The sequence below is a fragment of the Melanostigma gelatinosum genome, assembly GCF_949748355.1.
Source record: "Melanostigma gelatinosum genome assembly, chromosome: 15".
In the NCBI taxonomy this organism is placed as follows: Eukaryota; Metazoa; Chordata; class Actinopteri; order Perciformes; family Zoarcidae; genus Melanostigma; species Melanostigma gelatinosum.
The window spans coordinates 2,028,243-2,052,267 of NC_136648.1; the positions used below are offsets into that span (position 1 = coordinate 2,028,243).

Genomic DNA, 24,025 nt, shown 5'->3' on the forward strand with positions numbered 1-24,025 from the left:
GTATATATGTGTATATATGTATATATGTGTGAGAGAGAGTGTGTGTGTGTGTGTGTGCGAGATTGTGTGTGTGTGTGTGTGTGTGTGTGTGAGAGAGTACCTCCTTAAAGCGACAGTCAGGGCCTCGGGGGAGCTGGCACAGGGACAGATGACCTCCGGCTTCAACCCTTTGGTCTGGAAGACGTTGAGGAAGGCGTCGCAGGACGAGATCGACCCTGAGAGACAAACGGTGAAAGATTCTCCTCAACATCCAATGAATTGACCATCAAACAAAGCTCGCACATAACAGTACGAGCTCGAGTGAGCAAAGATTCGTCAGTTCCATTTCTAGCTCACCGTATCAAATGTCATGATGTCAATAATTACATGAATTCAGGATTACATGAATATTACAAAACAAAAGAGGCGTAACCTCTGCGCTGGCCCTTTAATGTTTGGGTTAGGGTATTTCATGGTCCCCAGAGGACGAACCCTCTGTGTTTTGAACAGTGTGGAGCGTGTGTTCGTCCTTACAGGGGTTCGAACCGTCCGCCACCACCAGCATGCGCAGGGAGCTCAGGTTGACGTCTCGCTGCTCCCGGTGGGCCACCAGAGCCCAGTGCATGTCCCGCGACTTCACACACGCCACCTTGGCTACACGCAGACACACACACACACACACACACACACACACACTAACAGTTTGACTTCTGTTCGACATGCTTTACAACGTGCGACTGAAGGAATGAATTGAACTCTGCAGTTTTCGGTGCTGTTGCACTGGATCACACTGAGGTTGCAGATTTTATTTCACAGTCAGTGAAACGAACAGTCTGTTCTTCTGCTGGGTGAAATATAAACCGCGTGGAGGATCGACGGCCGTTGGGGCGGGTTTGTTTACCTTTGTGCTGGGAGACCTTCTGGATCCAGGACAGAGGGTTGACCTTCATGAGGGCGTAGGGAATACTGATGACGTGCATCATGTTCATCACGCTCTGACGGAGACGGGGAGGAGGTGACGGAGTGTGAGGGGCGTTTCAACACAACGTAAAGTATGAAGTTAAAGTATAACGATATGATAACTTGGACAGAAACATGGACGGACAGAATACCTGTGACTCACAGTGCACACTCAGCACATATTCCATCCATTGGTTTCATTATAAATACAGATTTATTCTGTTGACTCAAACACATGTAGTCTTCCTGAGTGGACATGAATAAGTTCAGAATCACCGAAAGAGCAATAAAAACACTTTCTGACTGAAGTTGTCATCATTTGTGTTAAAGAGGAAAAGTTGTGAGACGTTTGGATGACAAAATAAAAAGAAAAAGATTTTCTATGTTTCTAAAAACATAATCAGCGACGGTTTCATTGAACTTTCATTCATCACTTGAAACGGTTGAACGTTGTTCTCCTTACAGTCAGGACGGCGTGCCACAGTCCCACGTCCTTCTTGAAGTCCAACACGTTCACTATGGTCTCAGCTGGAGGACGAGAGACACATTCAGGGACAGACGAGGACACTAGTGTCTGCAAGGTGAAAGGAACTGAAGTGTGTGTGTGTGTGTGTGTGTGTGTGTGTGTGTGTGTGTGTGTGTGTGTGTGTGTGGGCGTTACCTTCTGTGTACGAGCAGGACTGTGTGAGTCCCTGGCAGTGTGTGAGCATGGCTATCCTCATCACCGTCACGCCGAGGACGCTGCCGTCCTTACAGGTCTTATACTGGACACAGAGACGGAGACGGAGACTGAAGACGCGTATCTGCCGTCTGAACTCATGTTTCGTTCGTTCTCTCCACAAGACGCCAAACAAACATTCTAGAATGTAATACGAGGCATCGTAGAGCTCGGACGCAATATCTTTTTCCTTCATTTCTGATCCAACAGCGTGCGAGATGACGGGAGGAGCATCTCGACGCTGATCGGCTTTAAAGACAGACTTTCACGCTGGAGTTGAAATATTTGAGGCATATTTTGAGTCATTCGTGACTTTGTATGTGATCTCGTCGCGCAAGAATCTTTTCTAGCTTATAAAACAATACAAGTACAAAAGACATCTGAGCTGTAAGGCAACAGTGCGACTGTAAACACACGACGTCATCGTGTTCAATGAATCAGATGTAGAAATGCTGATTGATGAATTTAAAGTTTCTGGTTTTCTTGAGTTCCCAAAACTAAAACGAGTCGCGAGTTCTGCCGAGTCGGCAGAAATCGATCTTTCCAACATCAGATCTCGCTCGTCTGAAAAGCCTGGCACATGTCTGACTCACGTCTGCTGCACAATGACAAACAGAAGCACATGATGCGCTGCTGTTAACGTTATGAACCGTGCTGCGACATCAACACAGAAACCAGAACAGAGCCACGCTGTCTGGGCCGAAGGAAGCCTCGAAGCAACGACCGGTCGATCGCTGTTCAATCACCCCTTTACTTTCATCACTATCCCGTCGGCCTTATTCAACCACGGAGACATTTCACCTGCAACGAGAGCTTCAAGGTGCGTCGGGAAAATTTAAATCAATCAGACGAAATGACACCTTTGATCATCGGCGAGCAGCAGAAACAGAAAGCGTCCACTCAGAGAGCGGAACCATCGACGTGCACTCACAGGGGAGAGCACGCGCTGCGTTACCTCGATGTAGGCCGTGTCCTGGTTGGCCTCCTTGATGTGTGGGAACCAGTCTCGGGGAGGTTTGGAGAGGTGTTTGGACTCCGTGACGAACCACTGCACCTTGGGCCAGCCTGGACACACAGGGTCACAAAACAAACGTCCTCACGACTCCAACGTCCATCAACGTCCAGGTTGATCTGGTTCACCTGCTGAACCTCATTTAGACCTAAAGTCACATGAGCCAAAACCCAGTTTCATATTTCCAGAAAGACACGTCTTCGGTAAAGAAGGACTTTAAATCTACGAATGTCTCCTGAAGTCATTCAGCAGATGTTTGGTGCCGGCCGTGACTCCGTATCTTCAGGACGTCACTGAACCGGAGATGTTCTGCTGTATTTCTGTATTATTTGGCTCGTAGAGCCTCGACAGGTTTACCTTCTTCCTCATGAAGACTGAATCACCGTAACGAGGATGCGTTGCTCCGCGCTGAACACGAGTAAAACGCTGAGCGTACGTTAATAATGTCTGAAGTAATGCTGCCAGAGACAGAAGAAACAATCAGCCATGTGAATGAGACGAGTTTAAAGCCTGCTGATCAATAAGAGGAGCACTCCACCTTAATGAGAGACACACACACACACACACACTCTCACACACACACACACACACACACACACACACACACACACACACACACACACTGAGTGAGGAGCAGTAAATCTGGCGGCATCATGTTGCTATTTATACTTCCATTACTGAAACGCAAACATTCGTTATGAATCAGCGGGATTCTCTCTCTGGTCGGTGCTAATGTCTCTCTGTCCTCAATTCATCACGTGTCTCTTTCTCTCTTGTCGGCTGCTTCCCCATCGATCTCCCAAACGCGCTTCACCATCTCTCTCTCTCTCCCTCTCTCTCTCTCTCTCTCTCTCTCTCGATAGGCTGTGTGTGTGTGTGTGAGTGAGACCTTTGAACTGTGGGATCTCTCCGGTGGGGCTCTTGGGTAACCCTTTGTGGCAGGCGTCGCTGGTCAGAGCCACCGTCACTCCACAGCTCCCCAACAGAAAGCCGATCTGCTGACTGCCGGCGTCCTGGACGGAGACAGAGACGTGAAAAGTGATTAATCGTCTCAACTGGATTCTGATGAATCAATAAGTGCTGCTTGGTCCTGCTCAGCGGCTCCTCTCTACACAGCTGTAAAGAGAGAGGTGGGTTAGTTTAGTAAAGAACAAACCTGTGGACATAAAAACAAGTCAACCACAACTCCCAAGAACCTTTAAGGTAAGAACGCTTCAACGTCAACAGCAGATAATGCATGAGGAGGCTTTTTGTTTGTGGAAGAAATCGGTGGAGCAACAACTACTTTGGACAAACCAGAAACATTGAAAAGAAATTCCCAAAGCCACACACACACACACACACACACACACACACACGCACGCACGCACGCACGCACGCACGCACGCACGCACGCACGCACGCACGCACGCACGCACGCACGCACGCACGCACGCACGCACGCACGCACGCACGCACGCACGCACGCACACGCACACGCACACACACAGCGCTGTGTGACGGCCAAACCAAACTATGACTCAAACAACAGCAGAGACGTTTCTTCAGAGACATTTGGGTTTGATTACACCTCAGCAGAGCTCACAGTCCCCTGTGCTGCTGCACCATGTCTCAATGTTGAGTTACATTACAGACATTCAGAGACTCTGTTGCTGTTGATTGGAACGCTGTGCACCGCGACCGCTTACCTTCCTGGACAGCGGTACTTCTATTGGCACGGGGACGACTTCGGCCAGCAGGCAGCCGTAGAACGCCGTCATGAAGGCAGCGGGGTCGTTGTTTGGGAAGACCAGCGCCACCTACAGGTCAGAGGGCGACAGGGGAGACCACGCCGAGTCAGCGCGTGGGCGTTACCGTCGCCGCACAGGAAGCAGTCGGCTGCATCGCTGCTTTTTAAGCATGAAACTGTTTTAAATGTACAGATGAGTGACGGAGGAAACGTTTATTCGGGCTTTTGATTCTATTGGTGGCCCGTCTGTAACAACACTGGATTTAGTTGTTCAGTGTAAATCATTCAGAGGGCATCTGGTCAATGTCTTCTCGCCTCATATCTTCTATGTAATTGTTTTCTAACCAGCGAGTCCACCTACACAACCATAAATATGCATTTATATGTGCGGCTCCCTCCTCTGTTTATCCTCCTCTCTGTTTCTGCTCATTTCACTTTAAACTGGTTTATTGGTCCACTGAGGTCCGTTAAACTGATGAGACTGTTACACAACAGCAGCAAACACGACAACAAACCTCCGCATGTAAAGAAAAGACAAACTAGACAATTTACTGTAAACTGGGCGAAATCAATACATTTTAAATCAAGAAAAAGGGGGTGCAACATTTAATAAACATCTTTAACGTTATAATGTATTATGTATTTCTAAACAGTACCACTGGATCTTATCCCTACATGCTTATTGTTTTCATGCACGTGAAGCGTTTCCTGCAGCAGGTCCAAGAATGCAGCACTTTATATCCCTGTAGACGCTTTTACAGCTGAAATATTCAAACATGCACGTGGACATGTTTACACTAAAGTGTGGTTCTGCTCCATGCGACCAGACGAGTCTTCACGCTTCAAACATTGAATAAAAACAGTTACCAGCATCTAAATGTCCGGTTGTCAGAATCAATATTCGGACAGCGACAGGATCACCGGTTCAGAGCAACAGGTGTTTCAGTCTCACTCGTGAGCGTGTTAACTGGTGACTTTCAGCCGAATGCCGGAGGGTCAGCCCAGAATCAGACTCACGGAAGAGGGAAAAGTGGACTCAAAAGAATCAAAGATTACATTTATTTGATGTTTTCATGTAAACGTTCCCGCACGTCCTGTGCAGCAGGTTTCTATCTGACCACCAGCAGCCGCCATGTTTCCACAACGTCGTCACTCACAGCAGAGCCTTCGGCTCCTGCTCCGCCATGTTGGATCCAGTGTGGCTCCAGTTGCACGTTGTGATGACGAGGGTGAACCCCGGCTTAAGTGCTGTTTAATAGCTTCCATGTACAGCAGTGTGTGTGTGTGTGTGTGTGTGTGTGTGTGTGTGTGTGAAGCTATAAGCTAAGTGCCCCTGAGCGAATGCAAGCGGTGTAACGGTGCTTTAACTGAACTAATGTTGACATGAGCAGCTCTCATTGGAGCGTTCAGGTTTCATCGGTGTAGATACCAGAGAGAGCCGAACGCTGCAGACGCTTAACGACGTCATGATGTAGAAACTCTCCACAAAGGGACCGGCTGCTGTTGTGGGTTTAGTTTTTTTTGTTAAATAGATTTTTACCTGTTTTGACCATAAAATGTGTTTTTTTCTTGTGGAGCGTTGACAGCAGTTACAAAAGTAACCCGAGCGCTATGATTTAGTAAAGCCTCCACTTTAATACTGACTGGGGTCTGCCGCTTTACTGTACTGTTGTAAGACTTTATCTTTTCTCTGACACATTACAGCAGACTTCTCCCCGTCACCCGCGATACCTTTTATGAATCATTGTGATCAGTATTTTCTATGATGTCCAATATTGTCATGACTGACGAGTACAATGAGCGGACGATAACGTACGCCATTTCAATTGTTGTACGGAGGCCAAACTGCATTCTTCTGGAGGTATATTTTATGAAATGTTTGTCGAATATGTTCCAACAGTTATGGAGGACACGGACTACAAACAGATAAAAAGGTCAGAAAACGCAACAGGAGATTATCTGACTCATTCAGAAATCTAAAACAAAATGCTAAATCTCATTTAAATTCCTGTTTTTTGTATGCAAAATGAAACGACAACACTGTCATTTCTCTGAGAAAACTTCAGTAAAACTGTGAAAAACACACACCCTTCCGGCTGAGATGCATGAAAGCAAATACCCACACACTCCGGCATCGTGCCAGCGTTGACTTAGTCTCCAGCCGAGCGGGAAATGGAGCTTGAAATAAAGATGAAAGAGAGACGAGACACTTGTGGGACTATTACTGAACCTCTTTCCACTTCAGTGCGATCGTCTGTTGGCGTGTGGAGGCGTGTGGTTACAGAAGCTCAGAGTGTCGAGTGATGATTGTGATGACGGTGAAAGGAGGAAAGGACGACACGCGTGTCCATTTTTAAAACATTGCGTGTCGGGCCGTCGCATCTTATTTTGGCAGGTACCCAAAAAATCGTGAGGTGATTTTTTTCAGAGATGATCTTTGATGTTTAAATACTGAAGGAAACCAAAGAGATAAAAAGCCTGATGTCACCGACTCAAATGAACAAACGGGACCTGTGACTGGCCTCCTGTGGTATCGAGCCCTGCAGACTTCCACGATGAGGAAAGGAACTGATGCTGGAACATAAACGTTCGAATAATTGATGCATCTCATTCAAACCGCTTTCTACCGAAGACATCCGTACTTGTGTAAACTGTGAACATGTGGGTCTGTGGATGATCCAGAATAAACGCCTGAAGCAGGAGCGTCACGAATAAACGACGAGTAAGATGTGAAAGACTCGCCGGCGGAAAACGTATGTCTAGGCTTTTATTGTGAAAGGTAAGAGCCTTTGTCAAGGTTGTAATAAAGTTTTCCGTCTTGATTCGGACTAAAGAGCCTCTGTGAAGTTGTTTCATAGATATAGTTGCACCTCAACCCACATCAAGTGATGTGTTGTGTTATTTATTGTGTGAAAGTTCAGAAAATTCAAGCTCGTTCACATTTGTTGAGGCTGCGTGTTACTAAAGTAAAAGTATTAACAGCTAAATGTAGTAAAAGTATTCAAGGTTTGCACATGTTTTGTGTAAGTAAGTTATATATGTTTTCTTTCTTTATATACTTTGTTCTATTTGAATGTTTTTCTCCACTCTAATTTTAAATATTTGTATATATAACTAACACATCTATATGTGGAATTCACGATCTTGTGATACTCAGAATACGAGTGGAATATGAGTGTGCATGTAAAGCTGGAGTTCTTCCTCTTACCCGGTCTCCAGGTCTGACGAGCGGTTCCTGTTTGCTTCCCAGTTTGTGCAGCAGGTTGAAGGCCACCTTCACACTCCTGGACCAGAGCTTCCCTGAAGGCAGAGTGTGTGAATCATTATTGTGAAACCACAGAGAGCACAGAGGGAGGCAGCAGAAACAAACCGCAGCTCGTCTCCCGCGGACGGGTTCGGAACGACGTCCCTGTTGGACTCAACGATGGAACAAAGGATGACATCACGAGTACCCATATGCAAGACATCCCGCCGGAAGACGCTGCTGCACCTCGCGGGGCGGCCGGGTACGGAGACCTTCACAGATTTCACTACCAAACCTCGGCTGTGGAGGAAGTGGATCCATGTACGGCGATGCTTTACACACACGGAGACGCAACCGCAGCACATCAGAGGGAGTCAGAGGCCACTTCAGCGCATCACTACAGCGAGAAGCGGCTTCCTGGTGTCTGGACCGATGTCTTCAGCTTTAATTTCAGTGCTCACGCTCCTTCAGGCAACATGAACAACATGAAGCCGTTACCGCCTTTCAAACTGAAGCAGTTACTGTTGTGTAACCCCTGTATATAAATATATATGTAATATTATCTAATCTCTGCGATCAGTTTCATTTTCCCAGCCAGGCGTGTAGTTGGCTCTGTTCATTAATGCAGTAACTCACAACAATAGAGTCAATCGCCCCCCCCCACTCAGACTGGCAGACGCAGATATTACGCATGAGCACTCCGCCGTGAATTCCTCTTTGTTTTTCACGCTAAATGAGGTTTTTCTGATGTTTGTCAGAGCTCCTGATCTCTGGAGGAGAATCGGTTCAGACGGTGAGCAGAGAAACAACACGAGCTGCAAAGAGAGGCGGAGCAACAGCGACTGAGCTGCAGACGGTCTACAGGTTGAACAAAGTGTCATTTAAAGGGACGAATTCAGGATAACGGTCCACAAACACAACAATTGTGTCTTCCAGCAGCATGAAGTGGATGTTTTGCATTTAGACTTCATTAGAGAGCTCAGAAGGTAATAACATGACATCTGCCCGGCAACTGCTTACAGGCTTTTGATTGATCGCAGGAGAAATCCTCGCTGATGACATGATGACTGATGAGACCGATCAAATGAGTCGGTCACTCATCATCTTAACTGTAGAGCACATCTACACTTTCCTTCAAGGATCTGTGTCTGTTGATTTGGGCGTGAAGAGGTTCATCTGTAAAGTTTGGCGGATGGAAGTTAAAGCTTAAAGCTTAATTGATTCATTTTTGAGAGTCAAGAAGAATCTGCTGGTCCTCCAGGTTTACGAGTGCATCATGTGACTGGACGAGCTCTTCTTAAACTACAGGAAACAGTTTAGAGCTCAAATGTTTTGAACTCTAAACTTGAACTTGGTGTTTTTATCCGCTGTGATTTATCTTGCGACCCCTTTGGACGGGTAACGTGTGAACCAGTAATCATGTCACAGCAGGTGTGACACTGATGAGCATCAGGATAATGTTAAAACAACATTCAAATGAACTGATATCCATTCATTGCAGTGTGTGTGGAAGCTACTGCAGTGACCGTGACTCCGTTTTGGGATGAGGATGCTCACTTCATCAGAGAACCCTGGAGGTGAGAACCAGCCATCCTCCACACGTTCAACAAGCAGAGGAGAGCATCTCTCCCGCTGAAGAGTCCCAAATCACAGAGCTGCTGATGTAATCAGAGGGTTTCTGTGCAGAGCCGCCTCTGTTTTCTTGTTATTTTTAGGATGACGTTACTCAACCGACCCATGAGAGGCTCATCCAGCGGCTTTTTATTCTCCGAGACCGAGGCGAGGAGCAGGAAACGGCCCAATCATCTGGTTTGATTTCATTGAAAAGGCCGCTTTGTTCCCACGTGGATCAAAGCTCCCCGAGACGCTCGCCTGAAAGCTTCTTCTTTTTTTCCGAAACACTTTCTCTCCTGCAAAATGACGGTTGTGCGGTTGTCTGCAGTGCAGCGTGCCGAGGATCGAGTTCAAGGACAGCGGGAGAATATCATGAATTCTCTCTGTTCTCCGGAGGACGACTCGACAGGAAGAAAACAAAACAAGTTCGTCCTTGTCGGCCCGACATCAAAGGAAAAAGACAGCGCAGGAATCAAAGACAACGGAAGATCGAGATCTAGATTCAGCACACACACACACACACACACACACACACACACACACACACACACACACACACACACACACACACACACACACACACACACACACACACACACACACACACACACACACACACACACACACACACACACACACACCGCCTGTTGGAAGAGCGAGCTTTAGGGACAAAGCTGAGTCTGAGTGTGTGTGTGTGTGTGTGTGTGTGTGTGTGTGTGTGTGTGTGTGTGTGTGTGTGCGTGTGTGTGTGCGTGCTGTTTGGTGTCACTTCATTCTCTCCGCTGTGCAGCGAGGAGGTCCGACTCTAAAGGACCTGAGAGACGGAAGCTCGGCTCACTGCGGCTTAATCTCTCGGCCCCCGAAGCCATTTCCTCCGCCGGCGTTTGGGGAGAAGAATAACTCGGATCGGCAGCTGCCGAACAAAAGATTTGGTATAGACTTAAACCGTGAAGGGGGGGGGGGGGTGGGGGGGTTAGGGCGTGAGGAGACTGAAACCTACGTATTTCTTACTATTTTTCACCAGCTGTGTTTGCTTTCTCCACATTTACTTTGTTTTCTGTGCTCCGTGTCGTTCCTTCCGCTGTAGGAATTGAAGGAAGTTCACCTGCTGATAGCAAACAGCACAACATCTGCTCGCAGCAGAAGGTTTGTAAATGGATTTGTTAGAGCACCAAATTCATCTGCATGTTCCTGAAAAGTTAAACATTACTTTCCCTTTCTTGTTTTTATTCATGTTCTTTAGTGGCGTCAGAAACTTGGTCCACTTGGTTCCTCATAACCGAGCCCCGACCCTGCCGCCCCGAGTCGGGCTGGGTTGAAATTACATCCGGCCTAATCTGGTCGGGTCCCGGATCCCAAATCTCCCAAAGTGTGCGTCTCTATCTCCGACCTAAGTGGAGAGTTTACTGCCTGTGAGGTGCAGCAGGAAACCATGAATATTACTACATTCTGAATTACTACGGATGAAGACTGGTGACCATCAGACATTAGTGTCGGTGTGATTTGGGACTAAAGGTCTGAAGTGAGTCCGGAGATTAAACAAACCGCTCCAAACACAAACGCTTCTGAAGATATTGTCCACGTTATTGTAGCCAAATATCTGGACATTTGGGATAAAAAACCAAACAAACTTTCCCTCCTTCTTCAGCAGAGCAGCTTTCTTGAACGCGTCGACTTCACACGCTGCTAATGTGCTTAGCGCTCTGTCTGGCTGCCATTAGCGGAGTTATGCTCACACAGCGGGTGTTACACATCGTTTGGTGCTTCAGTTAATCAGCCACCGTATGTGCCGGAAACAAGAGAAGAAGCCCCGCTGTGTTCATCTACCACCACGAGGACTGATCCGAGGTCAGGTGGGCTCTCAGAGATGACGCTCACGTGTGAAAGAAATCATCGTTCATGATGTGGAAGCCTTCATTACTGGTTTTCACAATGTTGGTCGTGGATCCCAACGAGCAGATTCAATTCACTCACGTTATTCTGACGACTACCCGAAAGCCGTTGGTGGTCGGATGTGTCATCTTGTTTACTTCATCGTTTAAAGGTTTTCTGATCAGATAATTCCTCATTTCAATCAAAATTTTGGCAATTCTATTCAGAAAAAGTTCTTGACCGGCTGCCGGTGTTTAAGGATCGAATAAATACTTCAGTTGCCACTGGAATCCCAAAATGTGGCATTCTGTAGTGTGATCAGAGTCAGGGAGTCACAATGTTAAACTGCGGTTCTTTGCCTCTGTCGTTCAAAATGTCATCACTTTCATCATTTTATCTTTTTAGACATTTGTGTGAAATTGTCATGAATAGCAAACACGTTCATAGTGACCGTAAACCACCAAAATCCAATCAGCTCATCCTTGAGTTGAGTTTGCGCCAAATTTGAAGAAATTCCCTTCAGAGAAATCGCATTCCGGTGAAGGAACCGGACAGACGGAGAACCCGTCAGCAATGATGCCTCCGGCCACAACTTTCGCCGGCACGGAGACTTCAAAAGGGAACCGCAAAGTAACTATTCCACAAGAAAAGCCCAAAGCCGGAGAAGACAAATGAAGGCGTTGATGTAAGAATTGAGCTGAAACGTCTTTCGTCTTCTTGCCGATGAAGTGTTCCCCCCCCGACTCGATCAGCTTTAATTACCGTAGGTGAGCACGTAGAGCGGCTTGCCGTTGGTGTCCATGGTGGTGAGGCAGGGGGCCTTCGGAGAGATGGTGCCCCACCTCTGCAGGGCCGCCTCCAGAGACGGGGGCCAGTTGGTCACCACGCCCAGCTGCTCGCCCCGCGAGGCCACCATCTGAGCCCCCTCCGCCTTGGGCTGGTTGGGGTCCGGCTGCTGGACTGCAGGAGGACGACAGAGGAACAGAGCGAGAGGCTCGAAATACCATTTTAATGCAGACGTTTTCTGATCAAATACCAGTTTACTGCGGTGTTCATAGAACATCGCAGCATTTACTTCAGTCCTAACCTACTACCAGGGGTGCAAAGAAACATAAGATATCATTCGGCATTATTTCGGCATTATTAGTACTTTTATTTTTGGTACTTTAAGTATATTTTGATGCCAATACTTTTGCCTTGAACATGTGACTTTTACATCGTGTTTCTAAACTGTATCATTGCGTGAGTATTTCCTCCAGCAGCCCAACGATCACTAACTGACGAGCAACAGAAGCGTGTAATCCAGTGTGAGACGGCGCTTCAGACCTCGTGTGGAACTGTTTTCTCGCTGAAGGGTGTGAAGCCGTTACCTTCCAGAAGCTCCTCGAAGTCGTCGACAAAGAACTCCCTCAGCGGCGGCCGTTTGGGTCTCTTCAGAGTATTGACGAGCTGCTGGATTTTGGCTGAAACTCTGCTGCTGACTGGAACACCTGCACAGGGCAACACACACACACACACACACACACACACACACACACACACACACACACACACACACACACACACACACACACACACACACACACACACACACACACACACACACACACACACACACACAGTATTAAACTCATAATTGTGCTCTCGCAGGCGCACGTGTTGAAGTAGCTGCTGCTTTGCTGATGAAACATCTACGGAAGTTTTAAATTGACATTAAATCAGCACGTTTTTGTTCCGCTCGAGTGAGCAATCAACTGAACATGACACTCAAACAGCATGCGAGCTGAGGCACAGATTGCTCTTTCATTAAGGCTGACTTTAAACCCAACTGTGGAGCTTTAGGACGGAGCGGCGGGATGATGGAAGTGGAAGTGCAGAGATCTGGAAGCGAAGAGATGTTTTGGCTGACTTGGTTTGGGGGCAGGCTGGATGAGCCAACGATAAAGGGCCGCGAAGAAGTCCGAACTGAATAATCCTGGAGGTAACAGTCGGGAGTTTATTCTTATTCGCGTTTGTCTCCATCAAGCCGTGGTGAAGACATCTTCGCTGGTGAAACACAGCGTCAACACCTGTGCGTTTAATACTCAATGCAAACTGAGTTTTAGGTAAATACGAGCATGCGGTGACACAGGAACAATGAATTCTGTACGTTGGGAAAGACCGTCATTAAAAACAAGCTGCTACAAATGTTTTCTTTGAAAACTTTCCTGTTTAAAGTTCACGTGACTCGACAACTACAAAACGTTCTTCTAAGTTTGAACGACTTCCTTCACATGAAACGAATAATAAACGTGAACGGTGGATTGGAGCAGCTGGAGGTCCGTCTCGTGTTAAAGCCTCGGTGGCTCCTTCTCCCAGTCAGACTGTTAACTTTGTGATTTGCTCATATTTGTATATGTCACCCCCCAAAAAACACAGCATTTTGTGTTAATGCAACGTTTTAAGGCATGACAAAGGTAATCCTGGAAGATGACGCATCTCATTGTTATAAAAAGTCCCCAGACTCCCGACTCACCGTCTCCGGTCTCCATCAGCTCGGCGTTGCCGTACTTGGGCGTCTGCCTCTGGGCCGCGGTGCCGGCGCCTCTCTCCACCTGGATCCCGTCGGTGGTGTTGTTGGTGTAGCCGGTGACATCTGGAGGGGCAGAGTGGTTCTCTGGGATGTGAGAGAAGGGAAGGAAGGCCTGGTTAGTTCCACACCACCCCCCACACATCCTGCTGTCAAAACATCTGGAATGGGGACTCGTCCAGTCGGGACCGGTTCCACAGCTTAGATAAATTCATTTAAAGTCAGCTGAAGTTGAAGCACTGAAAGGAGTTGAAGTGTAAGCCTTGAAATTAGCTGAATTTTCAGTTGAAGTGTAATTTTTGAAACCAGTTGAGGTGATTTTTGAAGTGTAAGAGCTGAAAGCAGTTGAAGTGTCAGTTGAAGTGTCAGTTGAAGTGTCAGTTGAAGTGTCAGTTGAAGTGTCAGTTGAAGTGTCAGTTAAAGTGTCAGTTAAAGTGTCAGTTGAAGTGTCAGTTGAAGTGTCAGTTGAAGTGTCAGTGGAAGTGTCAGTTGAAGTGTCAGTTGACGTGTCAGTTGACGTGTCAGTTGAAGTGTAGGTGCAGAAAGCACTTGATGTGCTCGTTTAACTGTCAGTTGATAGGAAAGTGCTGAAATGAAAGCAGTTGAGGTGTTTAAGTCAAAGTGTACAAGCTGACAACAGCTGAAGTGCCAGTTGAACTGTAAGCGTTTAAAAAAAGAAGAGTATGAGCCTCAGCTAGCCTTTAGCGGTACTCTGCTTGTTGGGAAAGTTTAAGACAAACTCTTCATCAAACTGGTCTGAGGGCAGAGACAATGTGAGACGTTGTGCTGATGAATGAATGAACGTAAACCGACGGGAGTCTTATGTTCAGTAAGTAGTCGTAAAATATTGAAGTTAATAATTTGCAGCAACTAAAAGCGACTTTAGTTTGCAGCAAAGTTAAAAAGAAACTTTCAGGAAATAATGTTTGTGCCTCGGTGATCTCACACACGTCACAAATACACAGAGGAACTCCACCAGAACCAGAACCAGCACTCTCGATCCACCCACCACCACGTACTGGGACACCTGCCTTTCTCCATCAACACCCACAACTGTAACATCCGTCTTCTAAATCCTTTCTCCTCCGTATTTTGTGCTCCATGCAGATTGTGTTGGGGCCGATCTGGTGCGCCGGATGTTTCTAAGCTCTCAACATTGCCTCCAAATGTTCACATTCACCTCTTTGAAGAGGCTCGGCTGCTGCTCGGCAAACATCAAGCGGTGTTTACTGCTTGGCCCGGGGGAGTTTCACTTTGAGTGGTCGGAGCATGAAGTGACGCGAGGGAGAAAGACACGTGTTGAATGTAAAAACGCGTGTTCGTGTTCCTGCTGCGTCACTTTGCATCCAGACCGAGTTATCAATCAATTTGATTCACGAGCAAGTAAAGACTGGTCTTACATTGACATGTTTACCGTGGGCAGCTTGTGCCATTAAGGGCTTTGGACATTTAGAGAAACTCTCACTAACTGCAGCTTCATCGATCCCTGGAGGTCAGAGGTCAGAGAACAACAACCACAGAGCTAATGAGGGCTGAAGATGTCTGCGAGTGGACTGTATATGTGACGTCACCTGTTGGTTGGTCAACTCCCGTTGTGAAGCCTTGAGTTCGGCATTTTAGCCGTTGCCATCTTGTTTGTAGAGGGAAGTGTTAAAGTATGAACGTCAAAGATGGACGCAGAGAGAGGTCGCCATGGTTATTATTTCCTGATGTCCTCTCAGCTTCCCTCCGGGAGCTCCGCCGCTTAAAGTCAAGGACCAGAAGTTAAAGAGGATCAAACGACTTCAGCCCGCCGGTGCTTCACAGCACGACGGTTCCCGCAGCGAAAAGCGCAGCAAGTTGCACTTGAATGCTTTTATTTTGAAGGGCTGCTCATGTGTATGAAAGAGACCGCTCCGTCATCATTGAATCCACTGATGATGTCTTTACAAAGAAACTTCTCCAAATGATGAAAGGAGATTAGAGCCTTTAAAACGTCTCATTTTGAAAACAAAGAAGGAATTTAATTCACACCGTCGGCATTCGGTGCATGTTTTCTAATGACAACTTTGCGAGTTTTTCTCTTCTCTAATTAGATGCATGAAGGGGGCGGAATGTAAGAAACGCCTCTGAATATAACCCAGTCAAGTACACCAACTATGACCTAAATGCTAAAACGTAGAAATAAAACTCCTCTATGACTGTCAACAAAGACTGAACTTCAACAGGACTTCACGGCAGAGCAGTCGCCCTGGACTGCACCAGGTTTGTACAGGTGTAGCACATAAAGTGGTCACAGCCACATGCGATCGTTGAACATGTCATTCCCAAACAATGGGCACCGACGCGCCGCTCTGACAGCCTCCACTCGCCTGCTTTCAGTCTTTCCGCCAGATGTTTGGAACTTGGCTGCAGGGATTTGCTCCCAATAAACCGTGAAAAACAAGCACGAAAAGAGTTTGATGGATAATAATCACCTGAATGTGTATTTCCACGAGTGTGAAAGAAGACGTCTTATGGAAGCAGAACCAGTGCATGAAGAAACTGTTTTTAGGGGGTATGTCCTCCTAATTCAGACTGAAAAATAAGACTTAAGCAAAATTCACGACTTTAAATTACATTAATTTGACTTTTTATCGCAAATGCAACATCCTAAAAGAGATGTTTGGGGACAGTTTGTGCTGTTGGGCTCTGACCATGTGGCTTAAACATGTGCTGTGGACAAAGACAATCAGGCCTTCGCTTTTTCAAGCAAAGGTCTCATCCTGACTTGTAGTTTGAGGAGAGCAAAGGGATTTCACACTCACGTGTGAATTCCCCCTCCCCCCCAAAAAACCATGGTAACCGCTGCAGTCTCATTGGCCGAAGGCCAGGAGACCCCAGGACCCCTGTGGTTCAGCCGATGTTCTATAAAACTGTTTTTAGTTCACACTTCTAAGCTTTCCCCCTTCGACCTCGGTTGAGTTAGGAGGCACACAACCGCTCTCTTCGCCCGGACCCCCCCCCCCCCCGTCCAGGCCACAGAGAAACCAGCTTTTTCCAACTCTCCCTCCGGGGTAACAGGAGGCACACAAGGCTCTTCGCTCGGACACCCCCGTCCAGGCCACAGAAGAACCAGCTTTCCCCCCACGAGGGAGCCCCTCGAACCCTCATCAAACCCTGTCAGGTCACGAGCCGTTTTGCTGGACGAAACGACAGTGTTCCACTTTGAGTACGGCTCCACCAGCCCGCGAGACGAACCCGCATCAGCGATCCGTTCTCTGCTTCTTTTTATTTTGTGCACAAACCGGCACAGAGGAGCCGACGAAGCCTCGCTCCTCTCCTGACCGATGATTACCGGGAGACCTACGGACCACGTCGTCTCAGCCGAAGTTAAACTGTCCTCCCTGCAGCGAGGACAGATCACGTCTGCGTTTGCTCCACAAACACGCCACGACGGACCGAAGCCGCACCAGCAAACGCCGTGCGACACACAGCGCCCGCTGCAAAGCCGCGCTGCAAGCAACCCCCCCCCCTGTCCCCCTTCCCGACGAGGAAAACGGACCGCTTTGCTCACGAACCCTTCAACGTTGCAACGAAGCATCTACAAGTAAGATTCTTGGCATTTGGGCATAGCTTAGCTTAAATTAACTTAAGTTTAATTCAGGCCATTCATTTATATGTTGATATTCCCGTGTTTTTGTTGTTTAAATTACTGTCGCGTGATATCGAGATATTACGCAACTCCTCGCGGACGAGAGAAGCTCCGCTGTATTCGTGTATTAACTGTGACTGTTTGCTTGGATTTATTTGATTTCTTTTCATTGGTTTTACTACACTTCGTGTAGTATTCTCTGCTCATTAAATCAGCTCTGTGAGTGAAGTGTGGAATCTCGGCTATCGTACATAACTGCTGGCAGTTCTACCGACAACGGCACGTTATGTACGATACGCCAGACACCCCCATTATCACTACAACGCGGACAGCACGCAGAAGTCTGATCCATGAGCCCCCACCTTTTTTCTCGTTCCTCCTTTCACGAAACACGCACATACACATAGCTCCTAGTTCTACTCCTGGGGAACCTCGTTCAAACGAGCGCCTCACATCACGTGCTGCCCAGGCACACGTGAGTACATACAGCAGCCTAACTGCCATTTTGTCCGGGTCCCTCGACTCCGCCATCTTTGTAGTTTTTAGCTGTAGTTCTTAAGGCCCCTCCCCTTTGGCCAGCGTCACTCGACGCCGCCATCTTTGTAGTCTTTAGCGTAGCTGTAAGACTCCCTCCTGTTCACCCACAGACACACACACACACACACACATACACACACAGACATACACCCTCATCCATTTTATTCATTCTTTAGTTTAGGCATATAAAATCGTATGATAACGTTTGTTGGTTGCACTATTAATTGATTTGATCATTTATTATTTTGATTCAATAAACTCTGTTATACTTTCAGGAGCAGTCGTCTGTGATTACTTGTGCATATGTATTTGATAAGACTGTATGTAGTAGCCGGTGCTCGAACTTGAAAACCTTCACTGTCACTGAATGTATAGTCATACGCAGACTATTGACATTATGAGTGACTACTAATTATGAGACTTAGTTTTATCGTTTGGTTATTGGTCCCTGTTCGCAGGGTGGTGCCCCGTTTATATTAATAATCATTAATAATTGTTACATACATCAATAATTCTATTGATGTCAAGAATTCAGTTTCTTAAATGCTGATAACCCAAACACGCTCCTTTAGATCCCAACATAATGGTGCCCCGTGTGAGGATACGTTATTCCAGTTCTGTTACAGTATATATGCACATTAATCCATAATTATTTTTGAATAATTAATTTTCCAAAAAAAATATTTTTTTCGAAAAAATTTTTTTTTTCTTCTTTTGAATGATCCAAGTTCCTGGAACTTATTTCCCAAAATAGGTAGGCTTTGATCTTCAAAATCTTGTCTTATTGTAATTAAATTTTTGATTTTAAATCCAGATTTTTAATCTTAATCTTTAATTCCCTTCTCGAAATTTTATTTCGTTTCCAGGTTTAATTATTCGTTTCATTTCTTAAAACTAACAGCCAGCTGTGTAGTAGATTTGATTGTTTATTTGTAATACCTTGCTTGTTTTCTTAAATCCCTCCAAATAAGTTACACACAGCTGTCACAGGCCCAAAGTGCTAAACCACATTAGCATTTTCGCACCTCTGGCTGCAAAGCAGTAGTGATACCTCAGAGCAGCAACAGTAGAAACGTAAGTCACAGAGCTAGACATTTCACTGTGCGCCTGCATGAACCGTAACACTAACAGTAGTTAACACCTAACAGTAGAAATCCTAAGTTACAGAACTAGACATTTCACTGAGAACCGTAAACACTAACAGTTTCCGTTCTAACACTAGGGAATTAACAACCATTGGGAGTCGCACTCACTAGAGAGAATGAGCGACGAGAAATCCCCCATTCCTGGAGCTGGAGCTCCAGAAGACACCGCATTGCGAGATGCGGTGGCTGATGTCCTCGGACTCACAGCAAAGGAAAGAGAGTACTTTGCAAAATACACTGCTGTCCTATGCGACGAGCAATTAGAGCAGCTGGTGGCTTATGTAAATAACCCAGCAGGTAACAGAGAGCGCCTGATTCAGAACGTAATCGGCGAAATACTGCTCATCTACCATCAGAAAATGCAGCTGCAAGCTGCCCGAACCCGGGCACAGAGCGACGAGCAGCAACGCGAGATCTGGACACTCCGAACAGAGGTTCAGGAGTTGTCACGTGACTGTAGAGCCCTACAGTCAGAAAATAGTAGCCTGCGCAGTAGTGACCTCAGAGAGGTCAACCTAGAACTCTCTAAAGCATCAGAGAGTGATGACAAACTGAAAGCGCTTCAAGGTGTTCCAGCAACCCCGGTAGGTACTGCTACCCCCTATCGAGCCTTTCAGCCCAGTCATTTCTTGGTCTCGGCTCCCTCATTCCCCGAGACCCGAACCACCTTGCATTTCTTGAAGGCGACATCCCCAACCAGGAGGAGAGAGGACCAACACCAGGTCCTAGTCGGCCCAGGTGGCTTCAAAACCACCTCAGGCGAACGAGATCCTCCACGCAGTTCACGAGCGCGACAAGAACTGACCCCATCCCCCTCAGGGAGGGAGGATGATAGTCGTTACCACCATCGCGAGTATGGAGACTCAGACGACTCGGACGGCTCAGGCCCCATCAACCTTGGAGGCCTGCGTACTCGACAGATTGAGTCTCTGGCAAAAGACGTAGAGCGCTTCAATCCCGATAATCACGACTCGAGCATCGATGACTACCTAAGGGAGATCGATCGCTGCCTCCTCGACCTATCGCGCCTCTCATCGCGCGAAAAGCTAAAGCTAGGGTGGAAAACCACTGAGCGAAGCGTCCACGCTTTCGTGGAAACGCTCCAGCCAAGCATCCGCGACTGCTATTCATCCCTTTGTCACGCCCTTAGGGAGGAGTACTCCCTGTACACCGACCCAGCCTCTGCCACCCTCGGCGCCTTTGCCATTTCCCAGGAAAGGCTACAGTCTCCGAGAGACTACTTCAGGCGTTTGAGATCTGCGTACTTCCAAGGACGTAACGCCCCAGGTCTAGAAGAAGACCATGCCTTCAAGTCGCTTTTCTTGCACAATCTCCACGACAACGTGAGATACGATGTTACTATACACTGCAGAACGAGTAACCTCACCATGCCAGAGATTAGGAAATATGCGCAACTTGCATGGAAGACACGCGGACGGCCGACAAATCGGTACGAAGACACCGCCATAGTCTTAGGCATCCAACAGTCGAGCGACTCCGACCTAGCGTCGGAAGACGACGAGAGGACTTGGCCTAGCGAGCCCTGTTCACCCCCGAGGAACAGACGACCCTGGCGGTCGAAAGACCAACGGAACCAGGGGGGTGAAAGACACCCTCAAGGGCAACCCATCAGGTAACGCTGACTCGCAGCCCACCTGACTCAGCCAAGTGACCTTTCCCCCTGCTGCCAAGTCGACGTGGTAGGGGGGGGGAAGAGAACTCAGCACACTTCCGGAAACGACCACTCCCATGTTCGCACCTCGTTCTTCAACCTTCTTGGGCGACCTTGTTCGCAAAGGCAATGCCCGTTATGTATAAATCTATACATATTCTTCAGTCCTACTGGGGGGTCATAACACTCTTGCTCTACCCGACTCCGGGTCAGAAACGAGCCTCATGTGTTCCCCCACCTTTTCGCATACACCTCTAGGGTACCACAACCTTAGAGGCCCTTCGAGCACCCAAGCTCGTAAGATCTTTCGTCAACTAAGCCTTCTTCTCCTGCTCTGTCAGCATGATCCACCTCCAGCTTGTTCCACGAAGCCACCGCCTTCTTTCAGCCGAGTCATCGGCCGGTTCTGTCAAGTCGCCAGTGCCGTAGGTAACTGAACTTGACCTGTGCGCCGGACCTGTCTCCATCTCTAATTAGGAGGGTGGGGGGAGGGAGATATCACCAGCCCGCCATGACACACTCCAGAGTGAAACTGTTCGCGACGTTTCCCTGAGTGCTGACGGTAACGTGGGATATCCGCCCTCGCCACTTGAACAGCGCGAGGGGGGTGGGATCTCTGACAACAGAAACTTAGAGAGATGCACTTCACAGGAAGTACACTCTAATCTCGCCAGTGCCGAAACCAACCGGCAGAATGGCAGCTTACTATTGACTACTGACGTTTAACTGCATGCTCCAACTCACCCTGTAGACATGCACTAACCGCTAACACATCCAACTTGAACCAGAACAGTTGCATGACCTGAAAACCCATTGCGACTGTAAACTGATGCTCCACTCCCATAAACAACCCTTTGCATGCTTTATAGACTCTACCAGAAGTAACCAAAGAAGACATAACCTCTGCCGTAGCAGTCAGATTTAACCCAGGACCTCATCCGAGAAGGCTCAGCTGTCCACAGCTGGAGCAGCGAGAGACCAGCCTAGCTAGTCACACTAGCCGTGCTAAGAAATCTGTAAATCTGCTACCACTACTGTTATGCAACCCTCACAGGTACCTCTGGCCTATAGTCTTGGCAACGCAACTCCAATATCGATAGATTCTAAAACTTAGACACAGGACTCGCTCTAAATCTACCGATTAGAGAGAGAGATAGACGCACATATCATGTACCAATAGATCCAGAAGCAACAGACTAACTGGATTCCCTCCTATTCGTAACACCACGTAGCCAACCTACGACTGCTCCGCCGACGGACTCCAGTCCTGTCTAGGAGTTGAACCAGTAACCACTGTTTGCCCCTCACCTGCTTCTTGTCTTTCTATTCTTTCCTTCTCTCTCTTTTGTGTTTTGTTTTGTTTTATTTGGGTTGTTACTTTCTTTGACACTGTGCCACAATGCTAGAATATCACAACATCATAATAGCAATTGAATTATTTGGGAATAATGTTTTGCTCACCTATGATTTGAATTGTGTATGATAGTAGATGTAGGTAGAAGTAGTTAAAGTCATCTGCCCAGATGCCACCTTAGTCATCTGCCCAGATGCCAATGAACTCTGAACAATGAACTCTGAACTTGAACACCATGAACTTGACCACTATGAACCTTGAACTCTATGAACAATGAACACTGCCTGTTTTAACCACTGCTTTTGGTCTCAGGAACACTTGGACTGTCTCACCTCTTCAGGTTTCCCCACCACATGGATGCACATGCCAGCCCTTGGTTTGCTCTAAAGACCGAAGCCAACATCTCGCTCTTCAGAACAAAGGGGGGATGTTGGGCTCTGACCATGTGGCTTAAACATGTGCTGTGGACAAAGACAATCAGGCCTTCGCTTTTTCAAGCAAAGGTCTCATCCTGACTTGTAGTTTGAGGAGAGCAAAGGGATTTCACACTCACGTGTGAATTCCCCCTCCCCCCCAAAAAACCATGGTAACCGCTGCAGTCTCATTGGCCGAAGGCCAGGAGACCCCAGGACCCCTGTGGTTCAGCCGATGTTCTATAAAACTGTTTTTAGTTCACACTTCTAAGCTTTCCCCCTTCGACCTCGGTTGAGTTAGGAGGCACACAACCGCTCTCTTCGCCCGGACCCCCCCCCCCCCCGTCCAGGCCACAGAGAAACCAGCTTTTTCCAACTCTCCCTCCGGGGTAACAGGAGGCACACAAGGCTCTTCGCTCGGACACCCCCGTCCAGGCCACAGAAGAACCAGCTTTCCCCCCACGAGGGAGCCCCTCGAACCCTCATCAAACCCTGTCAGGTCACGAGCCGTTTTGCTGGACGAAACGACAGTGTTCCACTTTGAGTACGGCTCCACCAGCCCGCGAGACGAACCCGCATCAGCGATCCGTTCTCTGCTTCTTTTTATTTTGTGCACAAACCGGCACAGAGGAGCCGACGAAGCCTCGCTCCTCTCCTGACCGATGATTACCGGGAGACCTACGGACCACGTCGTCTCAGCCGAAGTTAAACTGTCCTCCCTGCAGCGAGGACAGATCACGTCTGCGTTTGCTCCACAAACACGCCACGACGGACCGAAGCCGCACCAGCAAACGCCGTGCGACACACAGCGCCCGCTGCAAAGCCGCGCTGCAAGCAACCCCCCCCCCTGTCCCCCTTCCCGACGAGGAAAACGGACCGCTTTGCTCACGAACCCTTCAACGTTGCAACGAAGCATCTACAAGTAAGATTCTTGGCATTTGGGCATAGCTTAGCTTAAATTAACTTAAGTTTAATTCAGGCCATTCATTTATATGTTGATATTCCCGTGTTTTTGTTGTTTAAATTACTGTCGCGTGATATCGAGATATTACGCAACTCCTCGCGGACGAGAGAAGCTCCGCTGTATTCGTGTATTAACTGTGACTGTTTGCTTGGATTTATTTGATTTCTTTTCATTGGTTTTACTACACTTCGTGTAGTATTCTCTGCTCATTAAATCAGCTCTGTGAGTGAAGTGTGGAATCTCGGCTATCGTACATAACTGCTGGCAGTTCTACCGACAACGGCACGTTATGTACGATACGCCAGACACCCCCATTATCACTACAACGCGGACAGCACGCAGAAGTCTGATCCATGAGCCCCCACCTTTTTTCTCGTTCCTCCTTTCACGAAACACGCACATACACATAGCTCCTAGTTCTACTCCTGGGGAACCTCGTTCAAACGAGCGCCTCACATCACGTGCTGCCCAGGCACACGTGAGTACATACAGCAGCCTAACTGCCATTTTGTCCGGGTCCCTCGACTCCGCCATCTTTGTAGTTTTTAGCTGTAGTTCTTAAGGCCCCTCCCCTTTGGCCAGCGTCACTCGACGCCGCCATCTTTGTAGTCTTTAGCGTAGCTGTAAGAC

General features: G+C 47.7%; 1 protein-coding gene across 5 annotated transcripts in view; it reads right to left on the reverse strand.

Moving 5' to 3' along the window:
- The window catches only part of LOC306789336 (disco-interacting protein 2 homolog C), a 127,170-nt gene that overhangs the window by 20,632 nt on the left and 82,513 nt on the right, over positions 1-24,025 (reverse strand). For all 5 annotated transcript variants that reach the window (XM_079285241.1, XM_079285239.1, XM_079285237.1 and 2 more), the window contains 12 exons: positions 13,644-13,784; positions 12,499-12,618; positions 11,891-12,088; positions 7,607-7,698; positions 4,358-4,468; positions 3,559-3,682; positions 2,613-2,722; positions 1,601-1,703; positions 1,403-1,467; positions 881-974; positions 514-633; positions 101-215 (listed from right to left, as the gene is read on the reverse strand). In XM_079285241.1, the coding sequence (XP_079141367.1) occupies positions 101-215; positions 514-633; positions 881-974; positions 1,403-1,467; positions 1,601-1,703; positions 2,613-2,722; positions 3,559-3,682; positions 4,358-4,468; positions 7,607-7,698; positions 11,891-12,088; positions 12,499-12,618; positions 13,644-13,784 (1,393 nt within the window). The remainder of the gene's footprint in view (positions 1-100; positions 216-513; positions 634-880; positions 975-1,402; positions 1,468-1,600; positions 1,704-2,612; positions 2,723-3,558; positions 3,683-4,357; positions 4,469-7,606; positions 7,699-11,890; positions 12,089-12,498; positions 12,619-13,643; positions 13,785-24,025) is intronic.